At 37.0% G+C, this 25,207-nt stretch overlaps 1 protein-coding gene across 1 annotated transcript in view; it reads left to right on the forward strand.

The window, feature by feature from the left end:
• Window positions 1-25,207, forward strand: part of LOC127434605 (ephrin type-A receptor 3-like) — an 85,511-nt gene that overhangs the window by 36,381 nt on the left and 23,923 nt on the right. Inside the window, exons 4-8 of the mRNA XM_051687445.1 lie at window positions 2,554-2,709; window positions 3,343-3,702; window positions 6,810-6,922; window positions 8,310-8,472; window positions 16,057-16,165. Of these exons, the coding sequence (XP_051543405.1) occupies window positions 2,554-2,709; window positions 3,343-3,702; window positions 6,810-6,922; window positions 8,310-8,472; window positions 16,057-16,165 (901 nt within the window). The remainder of the gene's footprint in view (window positions 1-2,553; window positions 2,710-3,342; window positions 3,703-6,809; window positions 6,923-8,309; window positions 8,473-16,056; window positions 16,166-25,207) is intronic.

A 25,207-nucleotide genomic window follows, 5' to 3' on the forward strand; every position in this document is an offset into this window, starting at 1 on the left:
CTGCGTAGATGAGAATTGGGGCTAAAATGGGCCAAATACATTCAGTAGCAAAAAGAAACTTGACTGGACACAATGAAGGCAGCTCCTTATAGAGTTTTCTATGGTTTAATTGTATATTAAATCAACAAAAGTGTGACATGACTGACGGATATTGGATGTTTTGACTATCTGACCTTTTACAGCATTTCATATCAGCGCAGCAAGATACTGTACCAAGGTTGATTGAGGAATGAGGGAAGTGAATTATGTTGATTAATTAATTAAGAGGGACGGCTGTCTCATTGATCGTAAAATGTCTACAGCCGTTAATTAATGCTAATATAGTGGTAAATCAGAGCATCAGTTAATAGATTGGTGGAGGTGGATGTGCTTGTAAGTGTAAATTGTATACTGTAGCATAGGCTGTAATGCATACAAATACAAAAATTATTATCAAGAATAAAATTTTTGCCCTAATTACAAAGGACATACTAGAAAAAAAGAAATTAAGATCCAACATGAATTTTTTTATTTTTATTTTATTTATTTTTTTATCCCCTTTTCTCCCAATTTGGAATGCCCAATTCCCACTATTTAGTAGGTCCTCGTGATGGCACGGTTACTCTCCTCAGTCCGGGTGGTGGAGGACAGGTCTCAGTTACCTCCACTTCTGAGACAGTCAATCTGTGCATCTTATCACGTGGCTCGTTGTGCATGACACCACGGAGACTCCGCATGTGGAGGCTCATGCTACTCTCCGCGGTCCACGCACAACTTACCACGTGCCCCATTGAGAGCGAAAACCACTAATCGCGACCACGAGGAAGTTACCCCACGTGACTGTACCCTCCCTAGCAACCGGGCCAATTTAGTTGCTTAGGAGACCTGGCTGGAGTCACTCAGCACACCCTGGATTTGAGCTCGCGACTCCAGGGGTGGTAGTCAGTGTCAATACTCGCTGAACTACCCAGGCCCACAACGTGAATTTTCTTGATAAACAAATATGATCGTGCTGGTAACATGTGCATGTAAAATGGCTAGAAATAGCATTTTAGCTTAGCATAAAGCTGACAATTTACACAAGGTATATTTCTATTTCTTCTGCTCCAAACTTACTTCAAACTTACTTCTCTGTCTGCTCATATGAATGTAACACGTCATAAGAAAGTGTTTTACCGCTGTTCAAATGCACTTTGGATCGCATTATTTATATGTGTAAATGTTTTCCATCTGAAAGGACTAACTATTCTACTAAATACTAAATATAATGGAATACAGTTACTTATATTTTGTATTATAAATATGTAATCCTGTTACATGTATTCCGTTACTCCCCAACCCTGTGTATACACAGGTATGTATAGTATATATATATATATATATATATATATATATATATATATATATATATATATATACATAGATATATATACATAGATATATAGATATAAAATAATAATAATACATAGTTATTTTGAATGTGGAAAAATCTTTGTGGCCTCTCATTTTTCTCATTTTTTCAACATTACATTTGAACTTGAAAAGGCTTTTAAGAAAGTTAATCCAATTTAGTTGTTTTTACCTATATTATATTTTAACCTGCTTTTTCAAACAGATATAATTTTTTATCCTTGCATAGTATATTTAATTAAAAGAAGATGAAGAAAAAAAAACTGCAAGGAATATTGTGCATAAAGAAATTAAATGACTTCATCTCATATGGCTAATAAGGTATAGGAGCCCAAGATAGTTTATGTTAAGTTATTAATTATAGTGCAGTTTTGCCTGTCTGAGTCTGCCTATGCAAAATACCATCATGACATGCTAAACTGTGTTGCAACATTTTACAAGCAACACCTTTGTAAACCACATTTCCCTTTAGCTGCTTCCAAAAGCTGCCTTCATTCTACACTCCATTAGCAGTCCAAAGTTCAGTATTAGTCGTTCGGAAATAACCTATATCTCTCTTGCTCTCCACCTTAAAGGGAAATATGTTGGAAGCATTGTGCTGTGGCTGATAAGAACTGACATGTTTGGGAAGTGTTTGCAGAAATATAGGGTTTGCTTTTAGTTCAGGGGCAACATAGGAGTCTGGCACAGCATCCCCTAGTGAAAGTGCTCTAATGCACACACACCAATCACTGACTCACTCAGCTCAAACTTAACCCGAGCCCCACTCACACATAAATACAAACAAGGCAGGCATGTGCCTCCAGTCAGGCTAATGCTGTAGCGGAATGTTAGTTATGCCTCGATGGAGAAGGTGACGAGAGTTGAGGGGAAACCTCAGCTGGACAACATCTCAGTGAAAATTTTCCCTTCTTCTCTTCTCCTTCTCTTTAAGAGCTTTGCATTGTTATAGTATAATTATATATAGTACATTAAACTTTTATTTCAAATAAGCAAGGAATGTCCTGTTTGCCATATGTCTCCTTAAAGAGCAAACACAGCAACTCAAATGACTAGTGATATTAATAGGATTTGGATTGTATTTCGGATTCTACGTTGGATCATGAATGTGAACACCCTAAAACTTTGCAATTTAACATTTTATTTTTTTCTCCTTTTAAATAGCATGTCGGTCAGGCTTCTACAAGGCCTCTGCCATGGATGCATACTGTGTGAAGTGCCCTCCACACAGCTACTCAAACCAGGACAAGGCCTCCGAGTGTGTGTGCGAGAGAGGTTTCTATAGGGCAGAATTGGACCCGCGCTCTATGGCTTGCACAAGTAAGATAAGCACCTTTGAGGTCTCCTAAATTTTTATGAAAATAAACCAGGGAAAGACTCATATCCTGCTCATTATTATCTGTTTATGTTTTTATTTGGATATATATTGGTTGTATTATGGTTAGTACATAGTTATATGGTTATGCAGTCTATTATTATACAATATATGATAAGTTAGTGTAAGTGGGAACACTTTTATTTGGATAAATAATAATTAATTTATAATTCTGAATAGCTAGTATATGGTTATGTGGTTATACAGTCTGTGAGCGTGAGATAAGTTAGTGTAAGTGGTAACACTTTACAATAAGGTTGTTGTCAACATTAATTAACACAATAGTTAACATGAACCAGCAATTAATAATGATTTTACAGCATTAATTATTCTTGGTTAATATGAATTTCTATATATACTTATATAGTTTAATTTGTACACTTTAAAATTAGTTAATGCATTATGATCTAACATGAACAAACAATTTACTATTGTTCATTTTAACATGAACCAAGATTCATAAATGCTGTGAAATATTAATGTTCATTGTTTTTAATCTTAACAAATAGAACCTTATTGTAAAGTGTTACCATGTAAATTCACAATTCATGTGGTTTATTTGTGTATTCGTTCTTTAGGACCACCTTCTGCGCCTGGCAACCCTATTTCCATGGCCAACGAGACAGCGGTGACTCTCGAATGGAGTCCTCCTCGCGACAGTGGTGGACGTGGGGACGTCACCTACAGTGTCCACTGCAAGAAGTGCTCAGGAGAAACAGCGCCGGGGGCCAGTCGAAACGCAGAGAGGTGCGTTCCCTGCGGCAGCGGTCCTCACTTCAACCCGAGGCAGTTTGGCTTGACGCATCCAAGAGTTCTGATCACAGAGCTGCAGCCCCACACCAGTTACACCTTCAGTATAGAAGCCCTGAACGGAGTCTCGGATCTCAGCCCAAGTCCACGTCAACTAGTGTCGGTCAATATCACCACCAGCAAAACAGGTGAGACTTTTAGTCCATGCCTATTAGCTTTGAAGCTATCTACTGTTTATGCTGGTGAACTCCTAACAGATGACAAAGCTAACTTTATTAGCATATTATCATTGAAAATGTACAGCCTTTTGTTTTTTCCTGAAACCTGGACTAAAATAATTGATGTCTCATGTTGATTGGAGTTTTGTTTTATCAAATTCTTTCTAGAACTGACTAGCATTTATCAAGTAGCAAGTAGACTAGTAAGTAGCATATCATGGTTCATGGGTTGGATGTAACGAAAGCCTGTTGACTATATGGAAAATAGGATGAGCCCTTTGATATATCCCACCCACAATTCCTGTTTCAATAGGAAATATGTCAACACACAAGACAGAAAACTGCGCTTGTTAAGCTATTTCATGGGGCCTTAAAAAGATTTTTGTTCTGTTTAGGAAGACTGTGTTTATAACACAGCGTAAAACCTGGCACGATGTAAATGTCAGCGATTAAGGTTTTACAAGGACATATATGTTTATATTCTTTTTTTTATTTATTTTTTATTTTATTTCATTCATTCAAAAAATGACACGGAATGTTCAGTGGATACATGTCTTTATATCTCTGTGAAAAGGGTCTTGGTTTTATGTAGTATTTCGATTTGATTGCAGCCTTTTTCTTTTAAACATTTATCTCACCCCCGCTTTTAAATCACAGAGGCTTTAGTCACAGATAATTCTTGTATCCCGCTGCCTCTTCTGCTATTGAACATTACACAGGCACATGACCTTTAAACCCACTCTCATTGTGCCTCACGGCCTGTCATTGGTCAAGATGAGGGACTGGATCTCCAGATCTATGGTTTAGTATGATTCATTCCCTCTCAACAGAGAACAAGAGAGAGAGAGACTAGGAGCAAGAGTTTGTTTAATGAGAAGCCTGTGAGTCGAGTTGCCCATGATGCCCAGATCAACAGTCTCTCGCTCTTATGAGACCTGACAGTGCTGTAACCATGGTAACGGAGAGGGGCGGAGCCAGATCGAGGTATACGTAACCATGATTGGCCTATATTTCGAGTGCTTGGCCTCTGATCCGCACTGCTTGAAATATTCAAGAGACAATCCAGCGTGTGTCAAGAGACCTCTGGGATGATGTAAAGGCTGTATTTGCATGTTCTGCAAGATGAGAATGTTCAATGTACATCTTTCATCCGCAGGTGTGTGATTGATGGCAGACAGAATCTTTATAAATGCAGAATGTAAAGTGAAATAAAATAACCCAGATACATCATACTGTATAGAGCTGACAGATCCATGACTTCATAAAGAGCATACAGAATGTAGAAGATTCAGATGCAGATGTATGAATACATAATGAGTTTGATTCAGGCCGAGTTTACATTGACATTCTCTTAAAAAAAAATACAGCATGAAATCAAAATTGACCCTATTAATTTCTTAATAAAATGTAAAATGTCATTAATTCTAAAGAAATTGTTCACTTTCATAACCTTTTATAAAAATGTTATAACTTTCTCTTGTTGGTTAATATAATATTATAATATTAACATTTTCTGAAAAAAATCACTGCTGCAAATCTAGGGTGTTGTGGGTTTGCCAGGGCGTTTCTATGTGGGACAGTAGCTAGGGTGCTGTAGGTGGTTGCTGTGGTGTTGCTTGGTGTTGGCTAGGGTATTGTTTGTTTAAATCTAGGGATTAGTATGAAATCTAGGACCATTAGTTTGAGCAATAGTAATAGCGATTCTTGCCTTAGCTTCTTCTACTACTTCTACTAACAATATAATTATTAATTGTAATATATATAAATAATAATATAATTATATATAATATTTATATATAAATAAAGGATATTATATTTAATATGAGTATTATTAGTATGAAATAATACTGGTATTATTATTAATAATAATATTAATAACAATAATGACAATGTTATTATTGTTAATAATAATAATAATAATAATAATAATAATTATTATTATTATTATGATCATTAATAATAATAATAATAATAATTTCATAGCCTACCATTTTATGTTCTAATCAAACAAATTTAGCAACACTTTCCCAAACATTAGAAAAGTATTTTCTCTCCGAGTATCAGTGTAGCTGTTTGTTTATCATTATAAAATTGTTTGTGTGTATAGAGCAGTTAGCAGTGTCATTGTGTCAGCACTGCGTGGCGGATCAGAGTAGTGTATGCAGGGTTAATACTTACTCTTCTCGCACACAGACAGCTCATTAAAGATCGAAGCATCAGCTCCTTCATTCATCACTAGTAGCCGGGGCCCAAAACGGGAGGCCCTCGTTTGTACTCACAATCTGACACCATCATTAGCACCTCTGTGTGTCTCTTTCTCTCAGCTCAGGGCGGGTCGGTAACACTGCTGTTGTACGAATAGATGGGTTGAGGTGCTCTGGCTCTATGACAGCGATGTAGTGTGGGTGAAAATTACTCACATGCAGAATAATTTAGCTCTCCCAAAAAAAGAGAAGACGCTCCACCAGCAATCTCTTATTCTTTAATTAGAAGTGCAATTAATCCTCCTGTTTTACATAGGAGATCAATTTCAATTCATCTCTCTCTCTCTCTCTCCTTCTGACTTTCTCTCTCTCTGTGTCTCTTTCTCTCAAGATCCAAGATAATTTCAAAGTTGACCCTATATACCTTTAGCAATATGATTACTCCAGCTAGAGTATATTTACTCAGATATACTGCAAATTGCTGGCTGTACCTAAAACATGGCTGAAAGTAGCGAAACTATCTCTTCAATTATCTTCTCTGCTGACTTGGTTTGCATTTTATTCTTTTACTTCTATTTTTTTTAGTTCTTCCATTTTATTATTTATTCTGTTCTCGCTTATCTTATTCTTACTAATTTTCGTGATTTTATTTTCTTGTATCTCCTTACATATGTATGAATGTGAACTTTTATGTTTACATACAGTATATATATATATATATATATATATATATATATATATATATATATATATATATATATATATATATATCTTTTGAAAAGCACTTTTTAATACAGTGTTTTTGTTGCTGTTGTAAACACTGTTTTAAATGTGCTATATAAATGGTTTAATTATTTACTTATTCCCTTTCAGTGAGCGTAATCGTAAAGGAATGGAAGGGAACCGACAGTGTAACATTGGCATGGCAGGGTCCAGAGCCTTCAGATGGGACTGTTGTGGAATATGAGGTTACCTATTATGAAAAGGTTAGTGGCTTTGGTCTTTCTCCAGCGCATGCTAATGGTGTAATCTCATGACCTTTTGGCCGTATATAAGTCTCTTCTGCACTGATTGGACATATGGCACATGGACTTTTATCAGACCCTGGGGAGAGGCTGTAATGTTAACACATAGACATGTTCTGTTCGGTCCCAATTAACTTTCATGGACGTCTACTGCCTCCCAAAACCCTTTGAGGTTGTCAAATTTGAATTGATGACGTTATTTTTCTGAACAATAATTCACTCTTGCGGGAGGTAACTATGATTGTACAAAGAGAAAGTCTCTTGGTATTGTGCTGACACACTTCATTACTACAGCAACTTACATAGATAAACCAGACATTGACTACACTGCCTGAACAAATGGATCTGATTTCATTACTTGCAAGATGACAGTGCAAACAATCAGTCAAAAAGTTCAGATTTGAAAGCCAAATCATATTTAAGTACAGTGTGAACAAATCCCTAAACATCATTCACGTTTTCTGCGATAACATTTCTATACGCAGGTAAAAGCGGGTAAGTGAATTATTGCTGTTAGTGGTTAAGATCCCTCGGTGACACCCTCCTGTACCGCAATATTTGGCTGTGTGGCAGAAAGACATGGTGACAGGTAATTATTATGATTTATTCAGGTGATTGTGGGCTATGTGGCTTTTAGATGGCTCACACAGATGGACAAGCTTGGCCGCTGCTGTGTTCACAATCTGTTTGATGCTGCCTGTTTGGCCCATCTTGGATTTAATAGCACCACAGGAAATTTGACCATCCCTCTCTCGCAGGGTGTGGCGTTCCTGGCTGGAATGTTAGTTTTCCCTAAGCGAGTTGCCACATGGCTTTTTAGTGAAGAGCTTACATGAAGGAAGATGAATGGATATCAATAAGCTGTGAAATATTAACATGAACACATTGTTGGTAATTCTCCTTAGGATTGGACAGTGAGAATCTGACAATGAGGCGACAGTGTGCAGTCAATAGGACTGATGTCATTTATCTGGATAAATTCCAATTACTGGGTAGCCAACAAACTGTTAGGTCCTTAAAAAAATTCAGAAATTGTCAGTCCATCAGTCTACATGAAAAGCATTGTGTTAGCAATTGGCAAAGGGTGCTTGAATGAGCACTAAATTCCAGGGAAGCCATCTGAACTAATTGCTAATTGGCAATTGACTGATTTGAATCCAATCTGCATGCTTTGTTCTTTGGTTTTTCATTTGTTTTATTGAATGTGAGCCAAACTCAGTGAAGTTCATGCAGTCTCATAGGGTTTGCTAATACTACAGCAAGGCATTCAAGTAGAGATCGAACAGAGACATCTGTCTTCATTGAAAGCAGCCTTGTTCACTTATTGTTTCTTTCTTTCTCGTTTTAGAATCAGCAGGATCAGAACTACACGGTGCTGAAGACCAAATCTAACAGTATGATAGTAGATGGACTCAAGCCAGGAACCACATACGTGTTCAGGGTTCGAGCCCGTATAGATGGTGATTATGGGAACTACAGGGGTGAGATCGAGTTGGAGACCAGCCACGAAGGTGAGTGGAAAACTATCTTTCATACACCATCCCTGTCTATTTTTTGTCTCTTTTATCCAGATATTGTTCTCCTTGAAATTTGATTTAGCAAAAACACTCTCTAGTACTGCATACCTTGGAAAACAATGACGTTAGGAAATGGACATTTTAGACATGGCCTGAGTCTTAAAGAATTAACCTGAATTAATCTGACCCTAAGGCCATATCCACACTAATCAGTTTTGTATTTTTTTAGTTTTATTTTTTTTAGTTTTCAGATTCCTAATGTAAATGTTTTCCAAAGTATGCGGTAATGGAGAGTTTTTTCGAAATGCTTCATTGTTGGTGGTGGAATACATGGCTCCAGTGTGGACGAGAGTCTTAAACATAATGAAATCAATGCGTTTTCAAATGAAAATGTATTAGTGTGGACGTGGCCTAAAATTCTCATTTCAAAATACACAATTCATCCACCAAGTAATGTAGTTAGCTTAGATGTACCCTAACATTACTTGGTGGGAGAATCGTTATTTGTGATTTTAACATTGTGCCTTTTATCACATTGATGTTTCCACCATTTTCTAAAAGAAATACAGTGATGTCATAATGGTTTAAGGTGTTATTAGGCAATGTGCTTCATGGGTTTTTGTTTTATTTGAATCCAAGCAGAATGACACATGATTCTGTATATCCCTTAAAACATTTCTGGATTTGCAAGTGCCACTAAACCCCCAAAAATTTCTCCTTCACAGGCACAGCAGAATATTTCCAAGGGCACTCTTTGAATGCCTTGCTTTCAGCCAAACCCTAACCCAGTGTTTCCCAACCACTCTGCCAAAAAAGAATGTTGGTGTGCTGTGGAAAATTATCAAATTACACAAAATAAATAAATACTGTATTTTCTGGTATTTAAGTCATGATTCTTTTCATCATCTGAAAGGTCCTGCGATTTATATTCCAAAGCGATTTATATACATCATTTATATGTAACTGATGTCAGCTGGTCAAACACGTGCACCAAAAAAGATGAAAACATAGAGACGGCGTAGAGACGGTAGAAGCGTTTTAAAGTTGCCAATTCAAATTTTTTTGCCTTTACAAAGTATTTTATGGAACCAGTTTAAATATTTTGTCCATCATAACATTATTGTTCTAAAAAACTCTAGACTGCTGTCAAATGCAACTCCTCACATGCCCACAAAATGAAGTTTCATCACACTCGTAGTAAAACATTCAGTCAGGGAACCAGATAATTAATACATTGCAAGGATCGTTAAAAATATCCACAGATAGACAGTCGCTAACGTTAATGAATGAATAGAATTCAACAGGTGTATTGTTTTACTCACACACTAAAATCTGTTTATTTGTGCACAGCATAGAGTCACAGATGTTCTAAACAGATGTGGCTACTTGTCACGTTTCTCTCATGAAACATAAAAAGAATATGAGAAACTGTTACACATGATTACTTAAAAAAAAAATTCTCCCATTTAAAACAAGCCCAAAATTATGAAGTTATATATGTGCCAAAATTCTGTGCACGCAAGATGATATTTTGAGGATGCAAGTTGATATTTTGAGAGCAAAAAAGTAATTTTGCATGCACAAGATGATATTTTAAAGCAATTGTAACAATTAAGAAGGTAAGGAGGAAGCTGGGACCAGCTTGACAAACACATAGACATTTAATGACACTTTTCAGTGTATAAAGAAACAAAAACACACACTGCTTTTCAGCCAGCTGCATCAAATCATAAAGATAGTCAGACATGCGGACAAGCTTTGTACATTTCTCTCTCTTCTGCCGCTGTCTCTTCTCCTTAAATACTCCCTCCGCCCCTCGCTGGAAAGCGAGGCCGGTGTGGCGTGCAGGTGGAAGTCATTCGCCACTTATCTTCCTGGCTCTGCCCAGACAATTCTCGGCTTTGCCCTGCTCACCACAGCAATGTATCTTCTTGCAAAGGTTAATAATTGTAACAGTTCAAGGATGGGCAAGCAGGAGGCGAGAACCAGCTGAACAGTAAAAAGTTTTAATGTCAAACTTAACTTAAAACAAACATAAACACAGACACACATGCAACGCAGCCGTGTGCGTCTCTCTCTCTCTCTCTTGAACTGGCGCCTCCGGTTCCCCTTTATCTCGCTCTCCTGCTGATCAGCTGATTCAGCGCCAGCCGTGCATCATCACGGCCCGGCCACGCCCTCCTCTTCGTCACAATAATTTTTATTGTGCAAGATCTCACTCGTTCTCTCTCCTCGTATGCCCTCTGCATGTGCTCGGAACTTTAGACTGTTCGTTTGCTTTTCCAACCGTAGTCTGACAAGTCCCGCCTCCTATGCCAGGATTGGCTATTAGAAGCTGCTTACAAGCACTCTGCGATTGGACAGTTGAGGCAGCTACAGCAACAATGAACATCTCAGTGTAAATGTAGTAGAAGAGCCAACAGGCACAATGCTCCAAGTTCAGTACACACTTTATATATTGTATGCAGTTATCATTACAAAAGATATTTACTCCATTGATTATAGACATACCAGGAATACTATAAGGCTTAACTTAATGTAATGTAAGTTTTTCAAAATATAGTAGCCTGGGATCATGCAATGCTAAGGATTCCTTTCTATTTTTTATAACTTTTTTTGCAGTCTCAAACAACTGAGGTATATACTGTACATTTAATTTACCCCAAACTAGGAGACAGGAGACATAATTAGCCTCTTTTCCTTTTCTTCCATTTCTTCTCCTTAATCAATTTTGCCAGAAGGGTTGTGGTAGAATGCATATACTTCATAAACATTTCAAGATCCCACAGCTTTGAAATGCAAACATAAACAGCTTTTCTAATTTATTATCAAGAATAGAATGTTAATTAATTAATATATATAATATTCATAATATTTATAACATACAAGGCTGTTGAAAAATAGGAGAAGGTGGACAAAATAACATGTTTATTAAAGAAAATAATATTTTATATAATGATAACAAAAAGAAAAAGGTTCAGTGGTTGCTGATCCATGGTAGACTGTAATCTGGTCACATTTATTTTAATAAACTGCTCTCTCAGAATATCCTGTGGGATAGATAGAAGTCAAATCAAGTTCCCCCAAAACTACACTATTACATTAGTCTTAAAGAGTTTTACACATGGGAGAGATTAAATTTATATAATTTCAGATAAAAGTGGTAGCTAACATGGCCAAGCTAGTAGCTATGTAAGTGTAACTTGGTAACCTAGATAACCAAATACTAGCCAAAAGAACCATACTAAGGGTACGTTTACATGACAACGATGTACTAAAAACGGAAAGGTTTTTCCTTTGCGTTTTTGAAAAGTTTTGCGTACAGACGACAACGTTATCAAAATGATCCCCGAAAACGACTAAAAATGCTGTATTATGCATGACAGGTCAGTAGTTGCCGATATCACTTTGTAAAGAAACACTACGCACCTGCGCACATAAGCATTCTTCCACAGAGTGGTAAATACAAACAATGAACATGGCGAAAGCATCGAGCAATTTTGTCTGGATGGACGATGAGGCTGCTTTATTACTACAATTACTTTGCTGGAGATGCGTCAATAAACTCAAAATCTTGAGCAGCACAAACACAGTCCTGTAGTCCACCACTGTAGTTTTGAATGTCTCGCGCGTTGTTTTGAAGTACAAGCACGTGCCTATAGACTGAACACGTAATACGCGTGTGCATGACGTCATCGTTTTCACAAGTTTGCGTTTTTGTATGTTTACATGGAGACGATAACGGCATCATTTTCAAAAACGTGCACTTTGAAACCCGTTTTCAAAATTTTGCGTTTTCAGGCCCCAAAACGCCGTTGTCGTGTAAACAAACAGCCAAAACGCATAAAAAGTTTTCCGTTTTTAGTTGAAAACGTTGTCGTGTAAACGGCCACTAAGAGAGCTAGCCAGATAGTTAGCTAGCATGACAGTGTACAGACAAAAAATATATTTCATAAAGGTTATATAAAAACAGTTAAGTCAACAAAAGAGCTGCTTTCATGTGACTATAGTGTGTTACGCATTTCCTTTCTTGAAAACAAATTATCCTCCTCCTCTTCTTCTTGTTTTTATTAGCAGTATAATCTGTGGCTTAGCCAGCCAATCAAAATGTACCACCTCATCTTTGATTGGCTGAACTTCTGGCACATTATAATGCTGTGACCTTGTTGCAGGAGGAGAGAGCGAGTGAGATCTTACACATGCAAAAAAAACAGTAGAATTAAGTAAATTTCAGAATTCTGTGCAAATTCACATTCAAATAAACTTTATTTGTGCAAAATTGAGTTTTGTTTGCTCAAAGTGAATTCATCTATGCAAAAAGATACATTGCTTTACAAAACTGAGTTCACGCGTGCAAAATAATCTTTTTTGTTCGCTCAAATATCATCTTGTGTGCGCAGAACATTTTTGTGCTCTCAAAATATCATATTGCATGCTCAAATTATAATTTTATGTGTGCAGAATTGTGGCACACATATAATTCCATTCAAAACCACCATGATATGATGTGTAAATTCTGAGGGACTGTAATCTTCACAGAGGGCATTTGACATCTGAACCAGTGAATGGAGGCCAGGTGGCTGCTCCTGGGTCATAGTGCCTGCAGCATGCAACCTCTGTCACTTCAACTTATCCATCTTGCTTTGCAACACGGAAGTAAGCAAGCGGCTGCGTTTCCTGCAAGTGTGACAGACTTCCGCTGTCATTGACAGCAATGTAAAATGACTAGAAGGATAATAAGACCAGAATGTAGTGATATGGGCTTATAAACTATTACAAAACCACAGGATGTACAGCATAATAATATCCTAGTGTAGGATACTTTTCAAACATCAGCATCTACAGTATAGTAAAAGAGTACCTGTAAGTATTCACTTGCTGCTGTTTGTTATTAAAGAGATGATAATAACCTGCAAAATTATCTGCAAAACCTCTGATGTTGCCTTTATTTATTTATTTCAAAAGAATTTCATTCATTCTGCCTGTGCAACAGCGTGATGTGACGATGGCAAAATGCGATAAATGGTTAAACTATTTGCACTACAAACCAATGTGTTTAAGAAAATAATAATTAATTATAATAATATGATGACATATATTGCCAGCCTGCAATATAAAGCAACATAATGTAGTATTTTTGTGTCACTAAAATAGCTGGATGTGGCTTATACCAGAAGAGGTCCACATTCAGGGAGGATAATGGCGGTGCCCTAGTCACGCTGAAAAATAAGGTGGATACAGAAATACGACTTATGTGCTTATTTTTTTCTCAACTACGCGATTTTGACCAGGTGCAATTGTCAGGTGCGACATTATTTATGGAAAATAAGGTATAGTTAATGTCAGAAGTTTACATACACCTTAGCCAAATACATTTAAACTCAGTTTTTCACAATTCCTGACATTTAATCGTAGAAACATTCCCTGTCTTAGGTCAGTTAGGATCACTACTTTATTTTAAGAACGTGAAATGTAAGAATAATTGTAGAGAATATTATTTATTTAATCTTTTATTTCTTTCATCACATTCCCAGTGGGTCAGAAGTGTACATACACTTTGTTAGTATTTGGTAGCATTGCCTTTAAATTGTTTAACTTGGGTCAAACGTTTTGGGTAGCCTTCCACAAGATTCTCACAATAAGTTGCTGGAATTTTGGCCCATTCCTCCAGACAGAACTGGTGTAACTGAGACCTTGCTCACACGCTTTTTAGTTCTGTCCACAAATTTTCTATCGGATTGAGGTCAGGGCTTTATGACGGCCACTCCAGTACCTTGACTTTGTTGTCCTTAAGCCATTTTGCCACAACTTTGGGGGTATGCTTGGGGTCATTGTCCATTTGGAAGACCCATTTGCGACCGAGCTTTAACTTCCTGGCTGATGTCTTGAGATGTTGCTTAAAATATATCCACATAATTTCCCTTCCTCATGATGCCATCTATTTTGTGAAGTGCACCAGTCCCTCCTACAACAACATGACGCTGCCACCCCCATGCTTCACAGTTGGGAAGGTGTTCTTCAGCTTGCAAGGCTTACCCTTTTTCCCCCAAACATAATGATGGTCATTATGGCCAAACAGTTCACTTATTGTTTCATTAGACCAGAGGACATTTCTCCAAAAAGTAAGATCTTTGTCCCCATGTGCACTTGCAAACTGTAGTCTGGCTTTGTTATGGCGGTTTTTATGCTGAGCAGCCTTTCAGGTTATGTCTGTAAACAATTGTTGGAAAAATTACTCTTGTCATGCACAAAGTAGATGTCCTAAACGAATTGCCAAAACTATAGTTTGCTAATATTAAAATTTAAAAATTAGTTTTAATGACTTCAACCTAAGTGTATGTAAACTTCTGACTTCACCTGTAAATAAATACATAAATAAAAAAATTTATTTGCTGTGGCATTGAAAGAATGAATTTGCAAGAACAAATCTACAAATTGGAAAAGACGCAATCTGTTAGTTTTTCATTACCCAATTAGCTCTCTTTTCACCTGTGACCTCATTATACATCTTACCTATGTGACTTGTGTTTTTTTGTTTAGCCGAATTTCAAACATTATGAGTAAACACGCTGCTATGACAGACAGAAAACACAGATAAGTTATTGAAAAGGAAAACTGTCAACAATGGTAATGTGGGATAGTGGTGTGCCGTGGGATTTTTTATTCATAAAAAGTGTGCTCTGGCAGAAAAAAGGTTGGGAAACACTGCCCTAACCTGTGTCACATCTGTCTATTTCTTCACACATTGCTGATTGAATTTCCGATCTGCTGTGTGCATAGAAAGAGCCTGTAAAATATTCATACATGTGAACACGATCAATTAGTCCCCTGAGATAGACTAACTCGTCACATGCAGCAGTTTGCTCTCCTACTGGAGTGTTTGAAGTCTGAACAAGTAGAATTTCTGTCAGTGTTCCTCTGATGTGTGAGAATCTGAAAGTAGGCAGATGTCCCGCTCTGTGTCTCATAGTTTATGAACCATATGGTATACGCCACAGTTCTGTGCACATACTGAAATTAGAGGAGACGCTTTCTTAAATCTTTTATTTTATTTCTTTTCCAGAGTTTCAACTTATTTTACATCCGTTCACAAATTGTACACAAATTGTAGTAATAATTTATATTTTTGTTTGTGATATCTCTTGTTGGTGTTGTCTGTAAAAATGTTTTTTTTTTTTTTTTATCATGAAAATTTTCTATGGTTTTACTAGTAACTCCATCCTAACTGCAGTAGCTATGGTATTTTGGCAAAAATGTTGAAGATTCATACTAAACTACCTTTTTTTTACGGGAGTGGGTTAATCAGAGTAATTTTTATTTTAACTTCAACAATTTTGAAAAGGCCACCATTTTTTAACAAATACAAAAGTTTCTTTTGTAGGACCATGGATACACTGATCTAACCATAAAAAGGAGCCAGCCATTGTTTTACTTTTGTTTACTTTGTCTAACTAAATTACTGCTGTTATACTATGATTATTATAGAAGAAAATTTCTTAATTTTGATATATAATGATAAGAACGACGTACGGTTTAGAATCTCTGCTCTAATTTAAGCCTCTCTTATCTTTCTTTCAGACATGTTGGCGGTTGGAGACCCAAACCAGCAAACCATCCTGGCCATCTCGGTGGCTGGTGGTGCAGTTCTGCTGGTCTTACTGGTGGCCTGTTTTGTCGTGAGTGGACGGTAAGAGTAAATTCTTCTCTGATCTTACTCTTCTTGTAGAATGAGGTCTTGCCACATTCTTTATCAATAACTACTAATACTATATATAAAACTACATACTAATATTTTGACTGAATTGCTACCAAGCAGCATCAGAAATATATATTTTTTATCGAGGGGCAATATTTGCCCCCTAGAGCTAATTTTCAGAGGAATTTTTACCTTTTAGAGAGGATCATTTTTCAAATCATATATACTATGTTGTGTGTCATCCTTTTATTTAACACACATTCATTTATTAAAATAAATTCTTATTCTGAGTAATTAGGCTGTTACCTGTACAATTAAATCAGTAGCAACTGATATTTTATGTAATAATATGTATATCTGGAATAAAATATTAGGAAATAGATCAGCATTTACAAATAAAAAAAGAGCAATTCATCATGGTGGGAATTTTTTCCTGCACATATTGAATTTCAAGGGTATTTCTATCACTTTCAGTGCCATTTTTGCCCCAAGCACCAATAAAGTCTGACCCTGCTGACAAGTATAGAATCTTCTGTATGTATAAAAAGAAGTTAATTGGGTCTTCTGAGTAGTCCAGTTTGGATAAATCAGTGCTAATCAGGGTTGTTTAACCATCAATAGATATATTTGAAAGATGCAGGAAGCATTTTTCATTCAATAAGAAAGGATCCACAAATACAGAAAGACAGAATCGACCAAATGAGATGTTGTTGTGTCTATTTGTGTGCCTTTGTTTGTGTGCATGTGTCCATTTAGACAAAATCAAAAGGACACATTCTGTAATTGTTTAGCCCTATGATTGCAGACACTGATCTGTGAAGATGAAAGCAAAAACTTGAGAGAACAATTGAGAGAGAGATGGAGTGACATGAGGGAGAAACGCAAGCGTATATGCACTGTATGTCTGAGAATGGAGGAGCTAATGAAATGGAAATGAAAGGAAAGGGTGGATCAGATGAGAAGAGCAACAGAAAAAACAAAATAAACCTCTCTCCATGACATGAAATGGTCAGGTTTAGATCATGAGAGTCATGACCTGATCTTTGTGTTGGTGAGCATCCTTTTAAATTTTTCCTTGGATTGTCACAACTGTTCTCTGTAGGGATGGGAATCATGAGGAATTTAAAGTAATAGTTCAGACAAAATTGTTCAAACCAAAACTTCTGTCATAGTTTACTCACCTTTGTGTTGTTCCAAACTGTATTACTTCTTTTTTCTTTTTTGTTTCATGGAACACAAAAGATGATGTTTAGGCAGAATGTTAGCCTCAGTCATCATTCACTTTCATTGTATGGAAAAAGATGCAATGAAAGTGAATGGTGACTGAGGCTAACATTCTTCTTAAACATCCACTTTTGTGTTCCACGAAAGAAAGAAAGTCATATGGGTTTGGAACAATATTTGGGTGAACTATCCCTTTAACGATTCTGGTTGATTGTTGGACTCTATATGATCTAGTATGTTCTAACACGGAATGAGATTTCTGTCTGCTTTTCAATTTGTAACCCATAATGCACTGTGACAGACAGGTCCCATAGGATGTGTTGTGCCAACCAAGCTAATGCCTTCAAGCCAAAACCTTGGTGCTGCCACATCTTATCCACCCCCCTCTTTTTATATGTCTGACTGTTTGTGGAAAACCCATGTGGAGGTTTTGATACTGATTTTATGCAACATGCAGTGTAGAAGCCAATGTATTGTAATGATGAATAAAGCTAAACTCTGTAATTGCATTCGGTCCCTTGGCATCGGATTATACTGTGCCATATACTAGACTTGACAGACTATTCAGTTTATATTGTACCCTGGGTTCTTTTTACTGCTTTGATAACTTTAACTATGCTTTCATAGAGGGCAACTCTCTACAACTGACAATTCTAGGTCACTGAGTCCTGATTCCCTTGCTAAGCATATATATATATATATATATATATATATATATATATATATATATATATATATATATATATATATACACTGGTGGCCAAAAGTTTGGAATAATGTACAGATTTTGCTGTTGCAGAAGGAAATTTGTACTTAAATTCACCAAAGTGGAATTCAACTGATCACAAAGTATAGTCAGGACATTACTGATGTGAAAAACAGCACCATCACTATTTGAAAAAAGTCATTTTTGATCAAATCTAGACAGGCCCCATTTCCAGCAGCCATCACTCCAATACCTTATCCTTGTGTAATCATGCTAAATTGCTAATTTGGTACTAGAAAATCACTTGCCATTATATCAAACACAGTTGAAAGCTATTTGGTTCGTTAAATGAAGCTTAACATTGTCTTTGTGTTTGTTTTTGAGTTGCCACAGTATGCAATAGACTGGCATGTCTTAAGGTCAATATTAGGTCAAAAATGGCAAAAAAAGAAACCGCTTTCTCTAGAAACTTGTCAGTCAATCAGTGTTTTGAGCAATGAAGGCTATACAATGTTTGAAATTGCCAAAAAACTGAAGATTTCATACAAAGTTGTACACTACAGTCTTCAAAGACAAAAGACAACTGGCTCTAACAAGGACAGAAAGAGATGTGGTAGGCCAGATGTACAACTAAACAAGAGGATAAGTACATCAGAGTCTCTAGTTTAAGAAATAGATGCCTCACATATCCTCAGCTGACAGCTTCATTGAATTCTACCTGCTCAACACCAATTTCATGTACAACAGTAAAGAGAAGACTCAGAGGTGCAGGACTTATGGGAAGAATTGCAAAGAAAAATCCACTTTTGAAACAAAAACAAAAAGAAAAGGTTAGAATGGGCAAAGAAACAGATACATTGGACAACAGATAATTGGAAAAGAGTGTTATGGATCTTAACCCCATTGAGCTTTTGTGGGATCAGCTAGACTGTAAGGTGCATGAGAAGTGCCCGACAAGACAGCCACATCTATGGCAAGTGCTACAGGAAGTGTGGGGTGAAATGTCACCTGAGTATCTGGACAAACTGGCAGCTAGAATGCCAAGGATCTGCAAAGCTGTCATTTCTGCACGTGGAGGATTTTTTGATGAGAACTCTTTGAAGTAGTTTAATTAATTAATTTTTTTTATAAAAATTCTAATTGTAATAGTACATTTTCATGTTATTAATGTCCTGACTATACATTGTGATCATTTGAATGCCACTTTGGCGAATATAAGTACCAATTGCTTTCCATAAGAGCAAAATCTGTACATTATTCCAAACTTTTGGCTGCCAGTGTATATACATTGTGTGTGTGTATATATATATATATATATATATATATATATATATATATATCACACACCGTACTGTGCAAAAGTTTTAGGCACTTGGGAAAAATGTTGCATAGTGAGAATGTCTTCAAAAATAATGCCTTTTATCAATTAACGTCATACAAAGCCCAGTAAACATAAAAAAAGCACAATCAATATTTGGTGTGACCACCTTTGCCTTCAAAACAGCACTAATTCTCCTAGGCACACCTGGATACCATTTTTTTCTTGGTTGTTGGCAGATAGGATGTTCCAAGCTTCTTGGAGAATTTGCCACAGGTCTTCTATCTATTTCGGCTGTCTCAATTGCTTCTGTCTCTTTATGCAATCCCATACTGACTCAATGCTCTGTGGGGACCATGCCATCTGTTGCAGGGCTCCCTGTTCTTCTGTTCTATTCTGTTTGCAAAAATTTGTCTAAAAAGAGTCTAAAATGTATATTTCCTATTGACACACTAAAGCTGAAAATATAAATAACCATCTTAAGACAAATGTTTTTGTGAAGCATCTTATGTGCCTAAGACTAAGACAGTACTGTGTGCGTATATATATATATATATATATATATATATAGTGGAGCTGAACTAGAAATATAATTTACAATATTTTAGTTTTTAGGATGTTATATATGAATATGGTTATAGAAATCTTGCAGGAATTCTTAAATTAATCAGTCAGAGATATCATCGTCTCTGTCATGGATGGCAAGAAAGACAACCAAAACTTACAAGTTCTCTACCTATGTTGAAATACATTTCCATTATTTGATTGTCAGCCCATTTATACTTAGCTATAGCAAACTGCACTATTTAGATGTACATTGTTTGTTTGTTTTTGTTAGATTTGCATTTTAAGAAAACCCCTATATTCTTATGGCCGAATCATACTCTACACAAGTACATGAATGCAGATGCTTCTAACTATGCAAGCTCGATTTCATGTGTTGTTGTGCTACAAAATGTGTCGGAATGCATTTCATAACACAACACAAGTAACCGTTACATTCTCAGTGTTGTAGTGTGAACTGTCTACTCTCTTCTACAGTGAGTTTTCTTTTTCAAGCCAAATACTGTCATGGCAGAGCAACAGATATTGCTGAGCAAGTAACTTAAAGTTAATATATTTGTAGCTACTTGCCTGAACAATTTTACATCCAGTTTAATGGCACAGATTTCTGTAGGCAGCTCTATCGCCCCTTGAGTACTGAGGTTTGTTACCACCACAGTAATGCAAGAATGCATGTTAAGCATGTTCAACCGGACAATGTGTTGGCGATGCTTTGGACAAGTGCTCGAATCAGAGTTTCTGGCCATAGATTTCTGACTATATAGCAGCTCACAGTCATAGAAAACCTGGAAATATCAGTACATTTTTACAATTGTAATTTCCAGGCCTAGAAATGTTATGGAAATTAATGAAATATTGAAATCTAATGGAAAAGTTAACTGAAAATTTCATGAGAAATAGTCATGATAACCATTTCTAATTATGCTCAACTCTAAAATACTTTATCTGCTAGAAATTGCTCTTTGGGGGTGCTATGTCTTTAATTATTATTATAATTTTTATTTTAAATCCTTATCTAGTGATCACAAATGAATGAAAAATGGAATTCATGGAATTTAATTGGCCAAATGGGTGGGAATCGTGGTCTACACGTTTGCCTTCTGTTTGCACACCAAAGTTAAAGTTGGTTCAAGGAATGTGAAGAGTTGAGGCATGTTTAAAATCTTCAGCTTCATTCTTTGCACCAGTTTGGGCTGGCAGAGATTGGAGCCAAGTTTCTTGTACTTGATGAAAAACAGCTCTGACTGGCTGGTGATGGTGCTGGCAGATGGTCCTTGCTCTTTTTTCAGTTTTTTCTCCAGTTTTCTGCTTGTATCTGAAAAAGCAATAAAAAAATGGTGGACACACTTTGAAGATGTAGGATCCACTTGATTGTTCCTATGGAACATTTCAAAACAATGACAGATGCTGCAGTACCTCTAACAGGTGCCTCCTACCAAAGGACGAGCACATCTGCAAGTCTGAAAAGTATCTTATGCCAGCCTTGAAAACGGAATAGAGCTGAACTCTTTGGGTCGTCGCTATTAAAATAATTCCTCTCACATCGTGTTGGACAAATACCAGACCATTCGCTAAAACTCATGTTGTATAAAATGAGTGAAGTTTAATTCTAAAATCTTGAAGCTGAATGCTGTATGTTGCATAAAATGATTAATTGTTTGTCTGTTATAAAATTAAATGGTTGAGGTTATTGCATTTTTTTTTTTTTTTTTTTGTCTTATTTTGTGTCTGTGTTGCTTTAGGAACCTTTTGGTTGTTGTTTTTATTTTATCAATATTTGGCAGATTTATTGTGTGGGAAATGGTTCAACAGAGACAAATTACGAATTATGTAACTAAATAAATTCACACCTCATAAAGCAGTAAACAATTAAACAGCTGCTCTCTGACAGTCGGTTATTCCATGGGACTCTTTGAAACTTAATGACAGATTAAATGATTTGATTCTCTTAAATTGTACAAACAGAAAATTGTCCCTTGAGGACAAAGGTTTAGCCTGAAAACATCATTACAAAAAAATATGAAATGCACCTTGGAACCAAAAGGCACGCAGATTGTGGGCTGTTCCTCTGTGCTAGTTTTGAATACTAGTTTTGAGTTGGTCCCAAAACCCAGCAGCAAGTACAAAAATGGTTTGGTGCATCAGAAACTACAGTAAGAGGTATCAGGGCCTACCACAGTGTGGCCAAATAACAAGTTTGTGTTATTGCCTGTGTAGCAGTGATTTAATTGTAAATGAGAGAAATCTTTTTCTTGTAAATTGCATTAATGTACTGACAATGTGAGTAAGTGGGGGTTGTAAATGTGCTGTGGGATTCATTTCTATGTTCAAGCAATGTAGATTGAGGCACGGGCGATGGCTTAACGGGGCTTTTTTTTTTTTTGGTTGATTTAGTGCAAGCATTACCTGTATCTCCCTCTGGGGTAAGAGACCGTACCATCCACCTTATTCTGAGGGTGACTATTCAGTCAGTCCATTTGTATGTGGTTTAACACAGAAATATGGCAACACATGCACGCAATCCAGAATTACTGTGCCATTTCGAAATGGTTGCATAAGCATGGTTGGCTTTTACAGGCTTATGTTTTCCCCCAAACAGCTCAATATTTGGAATATCAGCTCCATCTGGCTATTTCACCATCTTTCCAAGCAGAAATTGCTGCCCGAGTAGATCCTGAACACAGCCGTGCTTCAGTTAGCATTACATTTCCATCCGTTTGATTGCGGGCCAGCTGTAGACATGTCCAGACGTGTCACCGGAACATTCCGGAATGTAGAGGTGGCTGATATGTTGGATGCATGTGCCATAGTTGGAGATAGGACAGGCTTGATCATCCATCACTTACATTTTCCTCTGGAATTCAATTAGCGTAATGAACCCTTGCCTAACTGATAGAGTCTGTGTTTTTAAAACACCTGTCAGAGGAGCTCAGAATTTATGAGTGTCCATTTCCTCCAAACACACAATTATTTCCTCTTTTTATAATTAGCCTCACTGTAAATCTATCAGATTTTTTTTCTCAGGTAGTAGGAAAAGATAAAAGATGAGTCTCTAGAGATGGCAATGTCATTTCCTAGGCGCAAGAGATAAAAGATAGACGATTTCTGAGCTTATTAAACTTGATTGAATGGTAGTATGCTCACAGTGAGAAATATTTTTGTGGGGTTCAACACTACTAAACGTATTTGCAAAAACATGAAAATTACATGATTGTGGCAACATTTTTGGAAAAAGATATAACACTGTTCCTTATACCAGTGATTCCCAACCGGGGGTAAAAAAAAAAAAAAAAAGTAAGTATGGGTAAATATATAGATTTTTCCAATAAGTCGCGCACCATAAGGCACTAAGACCCTTTCACAGCATGTTGAGAGTAAATGTTTTTTTTTACTTTGGCTCGTCATGTGTAATGAGTGTCCAAAGATTACAGCAAAAAATGTTGGGAAACACTGCCTTATAAATGTATCATGGCAGTTTCAACTGGAAAAAGGGGAACCTGGATAAATATTGTTAATAATCGATGATATAGTCCGCAAACACTATGGCTTACAGATGTATCAACTCTTTGTTTAACGTTTATCAAGGTAAAACACATGCTTTAGTGAACCATAGCAAATTAACATTGTCCTTAGGAGCATGGCAACAGTCGAGGACATCTGCAGAGTCAAATTTTGTTCTGTTGTGCATGCCATCCCACTGGGATGTTTTGTCCAAGCCGAAGGCTTGGCATGTACTTGTGGCAGCCCAAAACTCAGAGCTGGCCAGCCGTACACTGCATGCTGATCAGATCTCAGGTCTCAGCGGGAAGCTGCTTTACCTCATTAGCTAAATTAAATGAAGTTTCATTATGTAATTAACTAGTCTGTGGGTCAAAGGACAGAGATACCACATTAAAAATGGCCTTAGTGTTATGTTCACACCTCATCATGCCACGTTGAAAGACTGTTACACAAAACCACTTAGATATCTGTCACAACATTTTTGTCTTACAATAATTAATTGGTATAATTCTAATGGGCAGTGTAGTCTAGTGGTTTATTACCTGGGCTGGTGACTGAAAGGTTGTTGGTTCAAATCCTGCTAGGGGATGATTAATGAGCTATCAACATTGTTGAAAAATAGTTTATCCAAAATTAATTTTCTGTCATCATGCCATTCCATACCCATATAGCATGACTTTTTCTTTTGTGGAGCAACAAAGAAAGTGAGATGAGTTGTCTTTTTTCAATGGAAGTGAATGGGGTCTTGGTCTGTCGAGCTCCAAAAATGGTTATACTGCACTATAAAAGAGGTCAATATGAGCTGTGTGCTTTTGAAGCCATGCAGTACAATACCTTTGTGTGAGGAACAGACAGAAATTTAAGTCATTATTCACTGATAGTCCTTCCCTCTGCATTAAATAATTGTCAAATATGATGTGAATTTGAGACCCACAATAGAGTAATTAGTGATTACTACTTTATTGTATATCCTCATTCACTCTTCTGTCTCTCTCTAAATGCCTATGATAGGCGGTCTGATTCAGCACTCACTTTTAGTTCCCCAATGCTGGCCAGACAGTTTAAGAGACTCTCTTTTGCACCTTTGCACTCCACATCCCTTTCAAACACTCAGGAAATAGAGAAAGACGTGAGCCCTGTCAGCATAAACAAAGCTGCACCACTGCACTGTCACCTGCAGATACAAGCTTCACACTGTGAGAGCAGAAGAAAAGACAAAAGCGAGGAAGAAGAAAGAGAGAAAGAAACTGGGTCACAAACAAAAGGGCTTCCAGCGGTGTAGGGCTGTGCAATGTCTTTATCACCGCACAAAAGGGGATTTCAGGAATGCTTCGGAGCTGAAAAATGTGTTAATTGCAGACTCCCAGACACTAGTCTGTCGCTTCTTTTATAATTTGGCGTTAAAACAGAATATGCTAATAAAAATGAGTGCACACAGGAAAGCAAATTTGAGTGACAGAGAGGTTGAAGGGTGGGATCACACTTCGCTTTAGAAGCTCCTGGGTGTCCCGCAGCGAGGGAAGTGTTTCATCAGCGCACTGAGCTACAGGTGCAAGGGGGAGGGATCCGTCTGCGGTACCTCAAGGGACAACCAGGGGAGGTTAGGGAACATGCAGGGTCTGATATGGGAGGTTTACTCTCGCTGATTACCACATGCTCCAGTCAGGGCAGCCCACCTTCTCTTCACCCCTCTTCACCCCTGCAGCCCTGCACCACTGTG

Source organism: Myxocyprinus asiaticus, chromosome 44 (genome assembly GCF_019703515.2).
Source record: "Myxocyprinus asiaticus isolate MX2 ecotype Aquarium Trade chromosome 44, UBuf_Myxa_2, whole genome shotgun sequence".
Classification (NCBI taxonomy): Eukaryota; Metazoa; Chordata; class Actinopteri; order Cypriniformes; family Catostomidae; genus Myxocyprinus; species Myxocyprinus asiaticus.